General features: G+C 42.2%; 1 protein-coding gene across 12 annotated transcripts in view; it reads right to left on the reverse strand.

The window, feature by feature from the left end:
• Nucleotides 1–1,769: 1,769 nt before the first annotated feature.
• LOC146358477 (sodium channel protein type 2 subunit alpha-like) overlaps nucleotides 1,770–17,525 on the reverse strand; it is an 83,871-nt gene continuing 68,115 nt past the window's right edge. For 11 of the 12 annotated variants that reach the window (XM_084811993.1, XM_084811965.1, XM_084811924.1 and 8 more), the window contains 6 exons: nucleotides 14,224–14,496; nucleotides 13,074–13,127; nucleotides 12,438–12,579; nucleotides 7,751–7,851; nucleotides 7,304–7,574; nucleotides 1,770–2,941 (listed from right to left, as the gene is read on the reverse strand). In XM_084811993.1, the coding sequence (XP_084668119.1) occupies nucleotides 1,770–2,941; nucleotides 7,304–7,574; nucleotides 7,751–7,851; nucleotides 12,438–12,579; nucleotides 13,074–13,127; nucleotides 14,224–14,496 (2,013 nt within the window). Of the gene's footprint in view, nucleotides 2,942–7,303; nucleotides 7,575–7,750; nucleotides 7,856–12,437; nucleotides 12,580–13,073; nucleotides 13,128–14,223; nucleotides 14,497–17,525 lie in introns of all 12 variants that reach the window. The other variant, XM_084811945.1, reaches the window with a different exon arrangement.

Here is a 17,525-nt window from a genome sequence, read left to right on the forward strand (position 1 = left end):
CTTGAGGACTTGGGGGAAAGAGAATTGCCAAACTATGAGAAACGTTTAATGAACGACCAATAAAGCTGGTGGAGTCAATCTAGCCACTTGAAATAGGTTTGGAAAGGGGAATCCATTTCCTGATAGCTGCCAGGAAACGATAGTGCCAGGTGCTTCCTAATTTTCTGAGGGGGCCTTCCATCTCGCCTCCTGAAGAGGGCTGAGCAGGTTTCAGGTACTTAAAACTGGCCAATGGCCTTATCAGTGAGATATGTGGGTTCCTTTTAAAAGAGTGGAGCCAGTGAAGCAGTCCCCTAGGTAGAACAGCTGGTTGACACTACAGCTGATGGTGGGGGAGGTCCCACCCTTATCTGTGTCAGCAGGAGCAGGCATCACTGTCAGTGCCATCCATGTGCACAGCTATTGTACAGCAGCCCTCACCAAAGTCAACAGCCTGCGCAAAGGCCTGCTAACCAGTCAGTAACCACATACTTGTACAGAGCTGATGGCCTCCTGCCTCCCCGTGCTTATGGGTAAGGGTGGGAATTCCATTTGCCCTCCAGCACTCCACAGTGGCACCTGGTGGCTCAACCCAGTGAACCACTTCACAGGCCACTTTTGGCAAGAGGACACTTTCCTTTACAAGGATGTGTGTGCCTTCCCTCCAGCCAAGCAAGCACTGGCTGATGTCACTCTCAGCTACTGCTGATCAGCTGGGATCCTATCCTGCCATGCACTTCCTTCTAGTTCCTTCCAGTTAGTTGTGTTGTAGGACTGAACACCTCTCAGTTGTTCAGAGTAGTTCCTTTAGGCTTTTCTTTTCACTGGAGAGGCCTTTCCTCTCATTTTGGACAGTTTGCTCCTTCATTTCTTTCCTCACTCCAGTGTTGACTGAAGTGGGCAACCTCAGAATCATCATATTTTTATTTAATGCACTTTAGCTGTGGTAGTTATTTGTTCAAGATGGAATTTGGGAGTTTTATGGACTGTGGGTGTAGCCTTTGACAAACCTTGTATTTTTCTTTACAACTACACAGGCAGTTTTATTTAAGCCATAGACCAAATCTGTGCAATCCCGACTAGATGTTTTAACATCAAATCTACACTGAACCTGGAAAGCCCACTTCTATATTCTATAACCATGTTCAACCTTCTTCCTTTCTTTCTCTGTTCCACCTACCAGATATGCCTCTTTAGAACTCGATCTTTTTGCAGCAGAGCCAGGATTTTCTGCTGTATGTTTGTATTGGGCCAAGCGCACAATGATTAAGGTCCTTAAACATTACAGCATGATTATAAGTAATAAATGTAAACAAATATCTGAGAAAGAGTACTTAGCTCCATTGGTCAACATAATCATAAACAATGATCTGTAAACAGAAATATGACTTGCACCAACATAAATCTGTCAAAAAGACACATGTGGCTGTTGAAATGGACACCATGAATGCAGTGACTGCAGCAATGGGGTATTTTCTTAACATACACAAAATTACTGGTGCATTCTGACAGTCTGTAGCCATTTTTTGCATCTTTCTTCATCAATGCCAGCTGGTAAGGACAGGATTGTCCTCCTGAGTCTGTTACCCTACTAACCAGTCAACAGTATGATGACAATTGCCTTGTGTTAGTTAGATGCTGGCCTTGGGTGCATATTATATATTATGGTGGTTAGCTGTGTAGGAATGGTCAGTTTGGCATAAACTTTGAGCATGATTCCTGTTGGTATCAGTGTTACTTCCTTATGCTGTAAACAATTTGCTGTAGACGACGTACTTCATTGTTTCATTTTACTTTTTTCTGTCCTTGATATCTTTGTCTTTTTCTTCTTTTTCTGACTTTTCTTGTTCATATTTGTCTGGCTTTGTTACGCTGTCATATGAAGGAGGTGAGGTTGTGGAGGAGCTTCTCTCTGTCTTTTCCAGAGCCAAGTTCAAACTTGATTTGTCAATAATCATTTCACTTTTGACAGGAAAGTCATCACCTTTCTCATATAGGAATGAAGCATTGTGTATTGGTTTCCTTAGGCAGTATCGTCTGAAGGCTCGCTGAATTATTTTAGCAGACTCTTCCTCTAGCTTCCGCTTCAGCGTAGTTGTAATTGGTTCATAGGAGACTTTTGAAGGATTGGCAGCCATAAACCGTTCTTCCATTTGAACCCGAAGAGCATCCATTTCATCACTCTCACCCAAAACACGCTTGGTAAAGGCAAACAAGATGTCAAGGCAGTGAATTCTGTCACCACTTACCATGGGCAGGTCCATTGCAATAAGCTGAATATCATTTGGTTTTGGTATTAAAAGAGGAGGCTCTAGAGAGGCAGCAAAATCAAAGAGTTGGCAGTATTCTATAAACTGGGTTGCATCTGGATCAAACTTTTCCCAAACCTCATAGAACATTTCAAAATCGTCTTCACCTAATGGCTCAGTGCTTTCCTCTGTAGCAACACTGAAGTTCTCCAAGATGACAGCAATATACATATTGACTACAACTAGAAATGATATGATAATGTAGCTGACAAAGAAGAAGATCCCGACGGAAGGATTGCCACAGTCTCCCTCAGTTGAACTTCCTGGGTGGACTTTTTTGGGGTCACAGTCTGGCTCAGTGTTAAGAATGGGTAATAACAAGCCATCCCAGCCAGCAGAGGTGGTAATCATGAAGAGACAGATCATGCTGTTGGCAAAGGTTTCAAAATTGAACATGTCATCAATCCCACTTTCCTTTTTAACGTAGGCAAATTGGGACATTCCGAATATAGCATAGATGAACATGACAAGGAAAAGGAGAAGCCCAATGTTAAACAAGGCAGGGAGAGACATCATCAAGGCAAAAAGCAGCGTGCGGATTCCTTTAGCACCCTTTATAAGACGTAGGACTCGACCTATCCTGGCAAGTCGGATCACTCGGAACAAGGTGGGTGACACGAAGTATTTTTCAATGATCTTTGACAGGAACATACCTGTAAAGGTTATTGTAATTTTATAATTATATTACATATTAATTTAATAATATATCATCATTTTCCCCTCTCCCATTACAGTAAATCCGGGACTGCAGTGCAAAGAGGAAATGGTGAATCACCATCCCTGTGGCTATTTTTAGCTGGGATTGGCTCGATCTCGCATATATAAATACTTAAAAACAAATAAATAAATTGCGGCTCTTTTCTGAATCAAATGCCTTGTGAGAAGGCAAGAAGAGAATGGCAGGATAGAATGACAACAGAATGTTTCAGTCCCTTTCCATCGCTAGATCAATCAATTTTGTCTATGTATAGTGTGACTTGGATTCTGAGATCCTGCGAGCAGAGTTCTGTTCAACAGATGTTCCTGCTGGCAGAAGTGGTGGTGGGGAGAGATGATTGTTGCCTGCAGCCCCCTTCCCCCCTCAAAAATATATTTTTGTGGGAGGTGAAACTGGTTTTTGGCAAAAATCACCTTCCCCTCTGCCTCACAGGGGGGGGGGGGGGCTCTGCTGAATCAAAGTCCCTTTCGTGAGCAAAAGAAACCCTTCCATTTGAGGAAGAAGAGCAAATATGAATTCAAGCTCTGTTCCCCCTTTAATACTCACAAGCTTTTTTGTCTTTCTGTGCAAGCCATTTAGTTATTAGGTTTCTGCTCTTCCTCTTCAACTTACAGAAATTTGATGCTACCTAACATGGCTCTCTAATATAGCACAGCCTAAACAACATGACAGAAACTAAGATTTACTTTTACAGGTATTATGAACTGTGTAGCAAATCTTACCCTCAAATCTCACTTTTTAAAATGTGATCTTTTACCTGCTATGTCTGGAAGCCAGATGAAAAGATAAATGAATCGTAACACCCTATTTGTTATTGATGCAGCCATACCGTAAGCTGTTATTGCTGGCCAAATAATGGATAGAAATAGGTATGATTAGAACTCTTTATCACCGCTGGGTCCACATAGCTTAGTGCCTTTTCGTGGGCTGACCCTGCACCTTCTCCTCCATCTTGCAGTGCAAAAGAAGTTAAAAGGAGCAGCCTGGGTTTCTTCACTGCATGTATCATCATGACCCTTACGAGCAAGCTGGGCTGGCCAGGGCAACTGCATGAGCGAGACTTCTGTTCTGACAGAAGGTCTGATGGGTTGAAGCAGATGCATAACCTACACAGTGATGGAGGACCGGGTATTTCCACATGGGTATAAATCTACCTCTGAGGGGTGGTTCACACACTGCCTATTCATCATTTGTTTAATGGGGCATCCAGGGGTGATGTGCTTGTGTGATCGATCCCCTCACATCCCCTCAGACTCAGTGCCTTCCGATGCTGGTGGTTCATGTATTCAGCTGTGAGTTGTCAAGTGATCAGAAATCATATTGAATGCCCATATGCAAACCAGCTGTGACGTTTGCCCTGACCTAGGATTTCCTGAGTAATGACTTTGTGCCACGCATACTTGCAAACAAATACAACTGCACTCCCATGCCCAATGGCCCAAGCTCTTCTCTGTCACCATCTTCACACACATTTGCAATCAGTTAGTGAATGCACAGAGTATGTGGCTTGGTCTGCCATGCAAAAGCGTGAGATGGTAGAATGGACTGTACCATTTTAGACTGCAGGCAGGGGAAATAACATTTTTTTAATGCTCCCCTACATTAAAAATGTGTTGAAAAGAAAAAGATGGCACAGAAGGCAAAGGGTGGAGCAGACTAGACATTTTCTCCTTCGTGTGCTTGTTTTCAGTTTGCCAGAAGTTTGTTTCCATAGGAAAGCATTCCGAAGTGGTATTCCTTCAGCTGTAGTCTGCCGTATCTATGCTATGCCCTAATTCTGCTGGATGCACAGGAGCAACCATAAAAGCTTGACCAGGGCTGCACCTGTGTTGGGCGAACACAAGGCTTACATAAGAATGTAAGGAGAGCCCCGATGGATCAGCAGACAAGGCCATCTGAGTCCAGTGTACTGGTTCCAATAGTGCCCAGTCAGATGCCCCTGGAAGCTCACAACCAGGACATGAGGTGATGGCCATCCTCTGTGGTTTTCCCCAGCATTCTGGAATCCATACTGCCTCTGATCATGAAGGTTCTTTTTAGCTATAATGGCTAATAGCTGTTCATAGACCTATCTTCTATGAATTTGTGCTAAATTGGTGTCTGGGATCAGTAACAGACTGGATGAGGGCCAATAAACTGAAGCTCAATTCTAATAAAATGGAGGTACAGTTTCATTACTGCAGTGGAATACTCACTACCCCTGCGGAAAACTACTGGTTCTTTTTAGAAATAATGCTCTTTCCAAAATGAGCCATTGTTATTGAGTTTTGAAGACAAACCCCTTGATGGGAGAGATGTGTATCCTCTGCCTTCATTTTTACTTCCATTGTTGCTGTAATTCACATAGTTCTTTTACTATTGTTTTTATTTGGTTTTTATGGGGGTTCTTACATTTTATTAAGGCTTAAACTTTAAGTGATACTGAACACTCCTTGGAGTAGAATTGTGACATATAAATGCTGTAAAAAAAAAAAAAAATCAGCAAGATGGAGATACTGCCGGTGTGTGGTTCTTCTGCTCAGAAAGGTGATGTTCTACTGTTGTGCATTCCCACTAAAGGAACAGGTTTACAGCCCTGCTTTGTCATATGAGGCTCCAGTGGCATTAGTGGCATGGAACACCATCTGGTGTACCAGCTATAGCATCTCCTGCACAGAGATTGTCTGCCCATGTTTCTCCGTGCTCTGATAATCTCCACATTAGACTACAGCATTGAGTTGTAGCTGGGGTTACCTTTGAAGACTTCTTAGAAATGACACAGCTGCTAGTTTGCTAACTGGGAGCAAGTGTTGGGAATATGTCCCACCTGCTTAAATAGCTCAACTGGCTTTTGGTGTTTTTTGAGCACAGTGCTGATACTTAAATCTCCACATGGCTTGGGAATTGGGTACATGAAGGTTTACCTTCAACTACACCAGCCTTCTCAAATCTGGTGCCCTCCAGCTGTTTTGGACTTCAGTTTCCATCAGCCCCAGCCAGCATAGCCAATGGTCTGGAATTCTGGGAGTTGTAGTCGAAAACATCTGGAGGGCATAAGGTTGGTTAAGGCTGGCCTACTCCCACATCAATATGCCTGAGCACTGAGGCCTTCCTCCATATGCATCTGGCCCCTGATATGAGACAGGTAATTATAGGGGAAAGGGACCCATCTATGGAATGCTTTACAAACAGAAGGCATTTCTATATGAGGCTTTTATCCCACACCTTTACCGGGCTTCTGCTTCTGGATTCTTTGCAGGATTAAGATCAGCTGCTTTACATGTGCTTTTTTCCAGGATTTTTCTTTCTCTGCCTTCTATATGTTTTATTATACAACCATTAGATGGTGGTGTGGTATAGCGGAATTGCTCATTTACACGTGGCGTCTATAGCGTGATTCAGAGGAAATACCAGATTTTCCTAGTTATGAAAAAACCCACGATAATGGTTGCAAAGAGCAGAAGATGCCCTGGAGGATGATGATATTGTGTAAAGGACCCACAAACTACTATGAGTGAGCAATCACTAGTGCACTCATGTAGAAATCCTGGAGTCTACCTAGCATCTACTTTGGTGACATTTTGGCCCAAGTCGTAGGCTTTAAAAAAAAATCCTACACCTTTTAAACCACTAATGAATTTCTTTCAGTGCTGAAATTTTTATCTGTTGTTCCTTTAATCTTTTGTTTTCCTCCTGCTCTGTTCTTATTGTTGTATCCAGTTATTGTTTTGATATTATTGTTGTTCATATTTTAATTTTGTGAGCCATCTTGATCATATTTATACTGCAAGGTAGGAGACAAATTCATAAAATAAATACATAAACAAATCTGTTTACTCCTTTTTAAAAGCCATCTAAATTAACCTCCATTACCTAATGCAGTGGGAATAAAGTCCGTAAGTTAATTATGCATTGCATGAAGAAATATTTTCTTTGGTTTGCTCTGAACTTACTGCCAACCAATTTCAGTGGGGGTGATCCCCAAGATCCATCATGAGAGAGGTTGAAGAATTTCTCTCTATCCACTCTTTGCATCATTCATAAACCCATATCATGTCCCACTTAGTTTTCTTTCCCCCCCCTAAACTAAAAAGTCCCAAATCTCATTGCAGTTAAGTGAAAGTACTCAATGCAGTTTCTGATGTAATATAGTTCTATGCTAGAATAATTCACTACATAGGATGTAATATACGACTGGTACAGTATCAAGTTTACACTGGTTTATGTCTAAACTCTAAAATAATTGCAGAGTGGGGCAGTAAATTAAGCCGACCTTTTTCTTTACTTACACTCAGTCTAATCCCTAAATGTTTCTTACCTACAATGGAGAGAATGACAACCACAAAATCAAATATATTCCAACCAACAGTGAAATAATAATAGCGGAGTGCAATCAATTTCAGAAGGAACTCCGCAGTGAAAAGGACAATGAAAATCAAATTAATCCAGTACAAAATGTTTTCTGTAGTGCTGTCCTGGTCAGCTGTTTCCACCATCATGGTGACCATATTAAGACAGATAAGAATCATGATCCCGATGTCAAAAGCTTGCTTGGTTACACAATCAAAAATAAAGCCTTGGAATTTATTCTGGAAGAACAAGACAGAAAAATAGTTATTTCCTGGGGATGAGAAAGCTATTGCTTGGTAAGTTTCTTTCTGAACTTTGATGAAAGAGTGCACTTGTTTATTTACAGTCAGTCTTTTGTTTCAGGTTAGAAGACATATTCTACATATTTAAATACAAAAATAAAAGGCCCTCTTACCGCAGGTCTTGGTATAGGTTTCTGTGGTTTCTTGGATCCCAATTTTTTCATTGCATTGTAATATTTCTTCTGTTCTTCTGTCATAAAAATGTCTTGACCTCCTAAGTAAAGGAGTAAAAAATTTGTAAATGATTACAACCACTATGTACAGTTATGCATGCATATGCTCAATTTATTTTAACAGGATTTACAAGCACATAATTGTTCACAGGCATATTTTCACTACAAATATAAAAATGAACCCTACCAATTGTATCATGCATCTATCATCATGTGTACTTAATACTTAAGACTTCAAGGGCATTGAAAACATAGCTTTGCAAGCATCACTTACTTTCTTTTAGAAGACAATGGAAATGTTTGATGTGCATCGCTACTTCTTATTCCTAAGTGATGCAATATCCTAGAAAGAAGGAGCTCACTGGGTTCTGGTAACCCTGGTACTTGTTTGTTTATGTATTTCATTTCTATACTGCGCAATAGCTGAAGTTTAGTGGTGCGTTGTAGTTACTTATACTTTATGTTTCAGTTTAGTTTATTTGCATAATTGCAAATGCCATTAGAGGAAAGCAGTAGTTTGCATACAGTGCAAACCATTTATTAAAATGCAATGCCATTATATTAGTTGGACTCAAGTACAAAGAATAGCAATTCTATCAACAGTTTGGGTTGGATCCCAAATATTCCCTTCCTCAGACAGGAGGAGCTTCCTTGGATGGATGGATGGATGGATGGATGGATGGAAGGAAGGAGTCTTCCTCTGACAGAAGGACTTCTTTATTCAATGGAAAGACCTTCTCCTGGAGGAAGACTCCTTCTATCTGAAGCAACCCCTTCCAACCAAGGAAGGGAAACCTTGGCTCTATCTCTGAGTTTCTCAGGTGCTTTAGTGAATAAGGCTGTTCTATACATCACACAACACTGGTATCAGCAAGGAGGTAACAAATTTGCCTTACCTCTGTAAATTTGGATAGTTTGCTAATATCTTGTGGAATAGGGATGGGGAACCTCTGGCCCATGAGTGAAATTGGCCCTCCAGGTCAGGCCATTGGGCCTGTATGGCCTCAGGTGAGGCCCCTTCCTCCTCCCCTTCAGAAGAGAGAGTGAACAGGAGAGCAACTTTGCTGGGGCTCAGTTGCTTTGCTCCTCTACCACCTTTCCTGCATGGGGAAGGTGATGGAAGAGCAAAGCTGGCTGACTCAGAAGGTTCCTCTGTTGCCTTCTCTTCCCCGCATGGGGAAGGCAATAGGGGAGTGAAACAATCTGTGCCCATTCACTCCTCCCGTGTTCCCCATGTAGGGAACGCAAAGCGGGAGTGAAACTGGTGCCTCTGTGGGCTTTGCTCCGCCTAGGCTTTCCATAATTGGGAAAAGCCCGGGCAGAGCAATGCCAGCTCCCCAACTGAGTTCTAGCCAGTGCTTTGGCTGGGGACTCAATGATATCAGGGGCAGGGGCCTGCCCCAAACATCATGGCTGGGGACCCAGCCCTTGACATTATCCAGCCTGTAGGAGGGATCTGGAAGGAGCAATCCAGCCTCCGGACCCAAAAAGGTTCCCTGTCCCTGTTGTAAACAAAAATGATTTGATGAGTTTAATGTATCTTATTTTGTTGTATACGCCACCTTGTGAGAACATATGCCCTAAAAAACAGCCTATAAATGAAAAGGTTCAAAGAAGTGAGCAAGCTTTTGGATTTATCAGAATTATTCAACAGGCTGGATGCTGAAGAGGAGGGGGAGAAAAGGATGCTTTGCAAAGAACTTGTAAAAAATTATCTTCCTGATCTTCATGCAATGGTATAAAATGCACCAACTTTCTGATTTCATTACAAACACATACAAAGAAATGCTCACAGGGATGTTCTTATTTTTCCCCAGCTAAACATGCTGAAAGAATAGTCTAAAAGTGTAATGTAATAAAGGAGCGGTTAATAAGTTCTTAATGGGTAACTTTGTGGGACATAATCAGTCTTTATAGCAATAATGCCCTCATGAAAAGCTGATATTTTGATCAGAGCCTAAATTGGCAGCACACTTATAAACTTTTGTGCTCTCCCCACTTGTGGCTGTGCTAGAGCAGGACAGGGAAGGAACAGCATGTGAGCCCAGGGGAATGCTACCTTCATTCTCATAACTATGGCGTAGCATTACATCTGAACCAGCCGATGGTGGCCTTCTTCTAAACACTATTATTTTTAGCTTTATTGTAGTTAACAGCAAGTTTTTCCTATTTGAAAAAATTACTGAATTTCTTTAAAAGTCATTATTTTAAAACTCTTTGTGACCTTGATGCCAAATCTCCAGAGCTTAGCTATTACTCTAGTGGTAACACCCAGAATCAGTGGGAGCAGCAAGAGAAGGATGGAGGTCAGTCCATGGAGGTCTCCCCACACCAGGGCTAGCTCTAACTTCTTGGAGCTTTCCACAGATCATGAAGGAAAAGTTTTATACCGAGACCCTGCGATTCCGAGGCTAGGCTTATTATGGCAGTGGCTGTGGCAAGACGGGAAGGTAGGTTGATCCATCAGACATCCCTTCATGATTGACCTCAATTGACGCTTACAATCAATATTTTGAAATAAATCTTTGCATACTTGCACCAAGTTTCAAATCAACCATGCCCAGCAGGACCATCATCTGCCATTATAAGGCCCAACTCTTGAAGTCCTATCTCAAGGGAGATGTTCTAGCATCTAAAATTTGTGATCCCAAAGCCTATTTGAAGTGGAGTCTATTACTCCAGTGGGGGTAGCCAGAGGCACACTTAAGAATTCCAACATGGCCCCTTTATCTGGCTGGGTGACCAGCCAGATGGGTGATTAAGAAATTTATTTATTTATTTATTTATTTATTCATTCATTCATTCATTCATTCATTCAATCAATCAAAAAAGGGTATCCCTAAACTGAATCAGAATAAGAGAAGATCTCATTATCCCAGCCTCTGATGACTGACCTCCACTGAAACTTAAGTTTAATATTTTTAATTAAATGTTTGCATACTTGTGCCAACTTTCGAGTCAATCATCTGTCTTTTAAATGTTTACCCATTCAGACCAATACACAGTGACAGTTAATTCTATGGAATGGATCTTGAGGGAGCATTGCTAAGCTTCATATGCACTGATATGGAAATATTTCATTCTGGAGCAAATATCTGAAGAATAGGGCTTCTGAGGGGGAGGACAGTCTGAGATATGTACACTTAAGCCCCATTTATTTCATTGGGATGTAAATATCCATTACATGTGCTCTGGACTGTAGCCTACGAGCAGCAAACAGCAGCCAATATGGCTAGCAGAACACCTAACACAATGCCAGGTTGCTCTTTGAATACGTTCAAGTGGTAGAGCAAGCTCACCCAACCTGGTGCCCTCCAGATATGTTGGACTACAGCTCCCATAATCCCCCAGCCAGTTCCATGGGAGTTGTAGTCCAACATCTCTGAAGAGCATCACGCTGGGGAAGGCTGGGGTATGGTTTTGCTCTCAAGCATGGTAAGTGAAGGACAAGCCACTCACTATCTCACATCTTGTCTGCACTGTGGCAGTCCCTGTTGCCTCAGAAGAAAGCAGTGCTGCAGGGTGGGGAATGTTCCTTCCTCACTCAATAGACAACAGTGAAGTCCATTAAAAACCATAAAGTATCTGTAACTATGAATCAATCTCAGGACATAATTCAAAGACCCTTGCGCTCTGATGTACACTTGGGTGTTCCTAGGTCATTCTCCATATATAACAATGTGAAGAGCAACTCTTTAACGAGGATGGGGATACCCACGCAGAGCTGCAATTATGAAATGAATGCTAGGGTTGTATGAGAATTTTATTTCAGTTTGCAACTACTCAAAAATGCCCTGCTCGCAACCCCAAACACAAGTGGGAGGCATGTTCACCAAAAAAGTTCGCAAATTCCTGAACTCGTGTTCGCATTTGCAAAATGAGCACTTTAAAAATGTACAGTTGAAAGTGTGCATTTTTAACAGTGAGCATTTAAAAATGCATACTTTAAAAATGAACACTTTTAAATATTCGCATGTTCATGCTTTAAGGGGGGAGGTGCGCACTTTTAAAAATGCACATTTTTTAAAATGCCTGCTTTAAATTTTACATTTAAAGTTCTGCATTTTCACACTTTAGTCAATGGGGGGGAAAGTGTGCACCTAGGGAAAATGTGCACTTTTCCCATTTGAATAACTGAAAAAAACTGGTCACAAACCAGAACGGGAGAGGGCTGAACTGAGTTTTCAAATAAAGTTTGGAGAATTTCAGTGCGCTCGAACATCCCTCGTTCTCTCAATTGTACTGAGCGCCTTTGTGCACTCAGGAGCGCCATGTACTTATTGGGTGTCCATGCACTTATCCATGTGCTAGAAGACACTGGGTCAAAACAAATGCCTTGCTGCAACTTGCCAGTCAGGTTTTATGCTCTAACAAACTGAAATTCAAACATGCACACTCAAGCACTTATTTTGCATAATGTATAGTGAACAATTAGTAAAAATTTATATATATTTAGATATAAATGTAAATAAAATATTGCTATCGTTTATTTGGAATAAACACTTGCAAATTCCATGGCATTAGGAAGTCATTATGTCCATTCCTGAATTATAAGTAGCGATGCCATTTTAGCCATTTATCTGAAACGCAGTTCACTATGTGAGGTAGAGATGAATAGTCTGAACACTTATCTTCTTTTTTTGTTGGTTGAAATTATCAATGATGACACCAATGAAAAGATTCAAGGTGAAGAATGAACCAAAGATGATGAAGATGACGAAGTAAAGATACATATACAGGTTAGACTCATACTTGGGCTGCTTGTCGACCTATAAAACAAGGAGACATGAAAAGATATCAGTCAGGTTTTATGCTCTAGCAAACTGAAATACAAACACACAACAAAGGAGGATGTAAGTGAGAGAGAAAATAAAAAGGGAAGTATGGTCAAAGAGGCAGGGGCAAGGAGACAGTGTTGCTCATATCTCCTTCCTAGCCAAGGCAGAAACAGACAGGGTGGGGAGTCCTCACCCTTAGATAAAGGTCCACTTCCTCCTGCTTAGATCTGAGGAAGAAGACCTCCTACTTCCAGAATATCCCTCTTGACATTCAACAAAACCTGAACAGAAGTACCAAATCTTAGACAAGATGCCCAAATCCTAGCATCTGGAAGCCTTATTATTTGATTTAATTTAAAGCAGTAACATTGTTTCAATGACTGTCTTTAATACAAACTGGGGAGAAAAAGCTATTTTCATTGTTGCTATATAATAATTCTAAGTTGTGCCATCTTAGAGGGGAAAAGAACACACCAGGTACTTACACCTGTTGAATCCACAGCGGGGTACATTATGTCCATCCATCCTTTAAAAGTGGCCTATAAAGAGGCAACATGTTAAAAACTACCAATGATGACAAAATACTTTTTGTTGCTAGGTGACATAAATATTGTAAATGGTAATAAATGTAAATGTCATGCAAATTTTCCATTTCAGTGGGAAGGGTAAGAAAGACATTCTTGTAGTGAATACAAGTGACAGTTCTACTGCACATCTGCAGTTGATGTTTGACGAAATCCTCTGCCTACTGTGGCACGATTAGGATCCCTATTCATGCACTGCTCACATGCGTGATGCTCACATGTAGGAGTAGGGCTGCACTGCTGCCCTAGCCCCTGACATCTGGGTGTTCAGCACGCATCTGACTGTGTGGGCATCCCAACTGTGTGAAACCCCCATGCAGGAGCAGCGAAGGGGTTCCTCTTCAGATGTCCATAGAATGGGTGAATGTTAAGGGGGGGCGCTAGCCCCCGCCTTCTTCTACGAGTGGGTAACATGAATCGGGCTGTAGTTGACCAAGGTAACTAGTTGATCAAGCTAACAGTACAGTAGGCAGGGGAAGGTTCAACTCAACCACGTTGACACAGATGGGAGCTGCATAGGACGCTATTGGTGCCCTTGTGTAAAATAGACATCGGCTATTTAAAAACCAACACTTTTCGGGAGTAAAACAATAGGAATTCGTTCCTAGTGGTGCAGAATGAACAAGTCGTTTTGACTAGCATACCACTTCACTGCTGGTCAGCCTTATAATTCAGCTATTGGAATTATAGTGTTGTAAAATCATAGGACTGTAGAGGATTTACTTAATAATTAAAATTGGTATATATTCAGATGTTCTTGTGGAGTAGCACGGAGCTTTGTTCTGAAACTTTGCTCCTTTATTTCTAAGGGTGCAATCCTATGCATATTTAGACATGTTTTTGACTAAATAAGCATAGGATTGCATCTTAAGTGTCTATTTTCAAACAGAACTCTCTCTCTCTCTGCACAAGAGTCCCAACAGAAATCCAAACTACCTTTTCAGCAGGGCCTGTGCAGGAGAACATCCAGGAGAACTATGTCCTATGAAATCAACACCCACCATACTGCAGATGAAAAGTTATTGCTAGTATCAAATTAGTGGTTACTTACAACTTGAAGTAGAGAAAGATATCCAGCTCCAACATTATCAAAGTTTACTTTCACATTTTTCCACCTGGCAACATCTGACATATTTTGACAAATAGTTCTATTCGAAACTACTTCATTCGAGAGCCTCTCTCCATCTGTTTTATTAACACAACTGTAGAAAGTGCCAGCAAATAGATTTACGCCCATAATGCTGAAAATTAGCCAGAATATAAGACAAACAAGAAGCACGTTCATAATAGATGGTATGGCTCCTACCAGGGCATTCACAACCACCTAGAGAAAAATACAAAAGAGGTAAACGGAGATTATACAAAAGGCTGCATAACCATGTATACACATTTGTAACAAGAAAGTAGTTAGGGAGCTTCCGGTACAGATATTTTAACAGATAATAGTTATTAAGGCTACCGCCCAATTAAAGAAAGCATAATCAATCAATTGCATCCATTTTAACTGATTAATACAGTTATCAGTTTATTTTATTTATATATATTATTTGTACCCCACCTTTCTACCAAAAAATTTCACTCAAGGCGGCTTACAGAACCAATTAAAATTGATTAAAACAATACATTAAAATACCACAAAAACATAACAGTTACAGAAAAAAAACTATTAAAAACAGCACCCAACCCACCAGACCCACTTACAGGTTCAAGGCCTTCTTAAATAAAGTGGTCTTAGCCTGCCATTGGAAGGACAGCAGAGAGGGAGCAAACCTAGCCTCCAGTGGGAGGGAGTTGCATAGCCTGGGAGTGGCCACCAAACGCACCTCAAAGGTGGTGGTCTTGAAAGAAGGGCCTCTCCAGAAGATCTTAGGAACTGGGCAGGCTCATATGGGAAAAGGCAGTCTTCCAGGTAGCCTGCTCCCAAGCCACATAGGCTTTATAGGTCATAACCAGCACTTTGAATTCTGTCTGGAAGCAGATTGGTAGCCAGTGAAGCTGTTGTAACAAGGCTCAATCAACACGGGTGATTTAGTGTGTCATGAATGACCCACATCAAGGTCATTCATGACACATGTCACTGTTGCCACCCCACAGCTTCCCCCTGAAACTGGCACATTTTCGCAAAGTTGTTTCGCTGCGTCATTTTTTCCTTAAATGCGGCTCCCACGTGGTTCAGCTGCAGTGTGCCCCATTTCCCTGAATTAAATTTTGCGTACTGGGCATACCTAAGGGTGTGTCTGTGACCTGGCGGTGACCTGGTCAAGGGTTGGGGCCATCCTCCCTTTCCCCCATTCCTTTTTCCCCGCAATTGGGAGTAGTGTGCTTTTTGGACACAGGCTTCCTTTCCCACCAGTTAGCACTATTTCGCAGTAGTGTGGTTTCACTCTCTTGTTACTTCGCAGTTGTGTGCTTTGTATACAGGGCACTTGGCACTATCTCCTGCCACTCTCCTTTCCTGCAGTTTATCTTTACTGTGCACTATTTCGTAGTAGAGCGGTTTCACTCTCTCGCTACTTCACAGTTGTGTGCTTTAGATATAGGGCACTTCTCTGTTGTTTATTTTTACTTTGCACTATTTCACAGTAGCGTGGTTTTTGTGTTTCGGGGACAATTTAGAACTCATTCTCTTTAACTGGCTGCTACTTCACAGTTGCTTGCATTAGTTTTGGGGGCTTAAGAAGTTTTCCTGCCATTTCCGTGGAGAAAGGAGGCTGACGGGAAGAGATGTTGGTTACACACTTGTACTGGGTGGGATCAAAAATTCAGGAACATAGGGAAATCTCTGGAGAAAAGGCACTCCTGCTTGTTTTGGATTTATGATTTCACAGTATTACTGCTTCGCAGTCCTGTAATTGCTCAGTAGTGCAAAAACGCATTAACGCAATACTCACAATCAACTTGTACTCAGTAGTAACTCATTCTCCACCATTACAAAGACCAAGGGTGCAGGGAGCAGGGCTTTAGTAATGCAATAAGGCGTATTTGGTGCTATGGCAGTGCCCAGCTTCCTATCAAGGTAACCATTTAGAAGTGGAATGTACTTCTGAAGACAAATGGTGGATGCGAGGGGAGAGGTGTGGGGTAAACTACAGGGGCGTAATTCATCTCTTCCATTACACTTCCCTGAGCAGGGGAGCATGGATGGGGGCGGGGACCAAGCCTCTCTCATTCATTGAGCAGCATCTATGAGGTTGAAGATGTTCAGTTCTACTCATGGGACTTTGCCCAGCCAACCCCAAAGTAAGGCAGTTGCAAGTGCCATTTGACCCAGGGAAAGTGGGTTTTTAGGTAGTGCATATGCCACTTTTCTTGCTTTGTGTGATGCTGACAGATCAAAGTGATTTCATGAAAATCTGGATATAACCAGAATGTGCTTCTCATACTGTTTCCATAACCAGCCCTGGTCAACAGTCTGGCTGTAACATCTTAAACCAGCTGAAATTTCTGAACTTCAAGGGCAGCCCCACATAGAGCACATCACAGTAGTCCAAATGGGATGTAACTAAGACATGTGTGACCATGGCCAGATCAGATGTCTCTAGGAAAAGGAGCAGTTGGTGCACTAGCCTCAGCTGTGCAAATGCACTCCTGGCCACTGCAGAGACCTGGGCATGGTCAAGGGCTCCTTGGAGGCCTCTCTCAGTCTAATCCAGTAGCCAAGTCCAGACACAGACAAAGGGATTCCTTTCAAAGCTTTATTCTTCTTTTACAACTTAACAACTCTACAGGTAGCAACTAGATCTGAGCAGCAGAGTACCTATGCCCTAAGTTGGAACAGTTGGTCCCCGTTTGAAAGGGAATTACTGGCAGACCCCTGAACTTAAGGACTAGGGAGAGTCCCTCCCCTTTTCCCTTGGATCCTCGGGGCGCAGCCGTTGTTTGCGTGCCAACCAGGCACTGCGCCTCCTTTCCGCGCCCTCCATCTGGCGCCGCTCTCTGCGTCTGCGTCGCGCATCCACCAAGTCTGCTATCTCTTATCGGTCACTCCCTGGACTGCTTTCTAATCTAGGAATGCTGGTGGGAGGAATCTCCGTCAGCTGTGGGCCCTGGGAAAGAGGAGCGCGCTCCTCTCCCAGGAGCGACTGCTCTTCCTCAGAATCAGAACTACTCTGGGATTCTATGGGCTCAGTGTCCACCCAGGTTCATGGCATCCAGGTTCATGGCCAAGTCCAAGAGTACATCCAAATGGCCTGCCTGAGTCTTCAGGGGGAGTGTAACCCCATCCAGCACAGGTTGAATCCCTATTCCCCGATCTGTCTTTCAATCAATCAAAAGCACTTCTGTCTTGTCTGGATTAAGCTTCGATTTATTTGCCCTTATCCAATACTGACATCAGGCACCTATTTAGAACCA

The sequence above is a fragment of the Heloderma suspectum genome, chromosome 1, assembly GCF_057233095.1.
Source record: "Heloderma suspectum isolate Gila_16-S chromosome 1, 16-S_ref, whole genome shotgun sequence".
Taxonomy (NCBI): Eukaryota; Metazoa; Chordata; class Lepidosauria; order Squamata; family Helodermatidae; genus Heloderma; species Heloderma suspectum.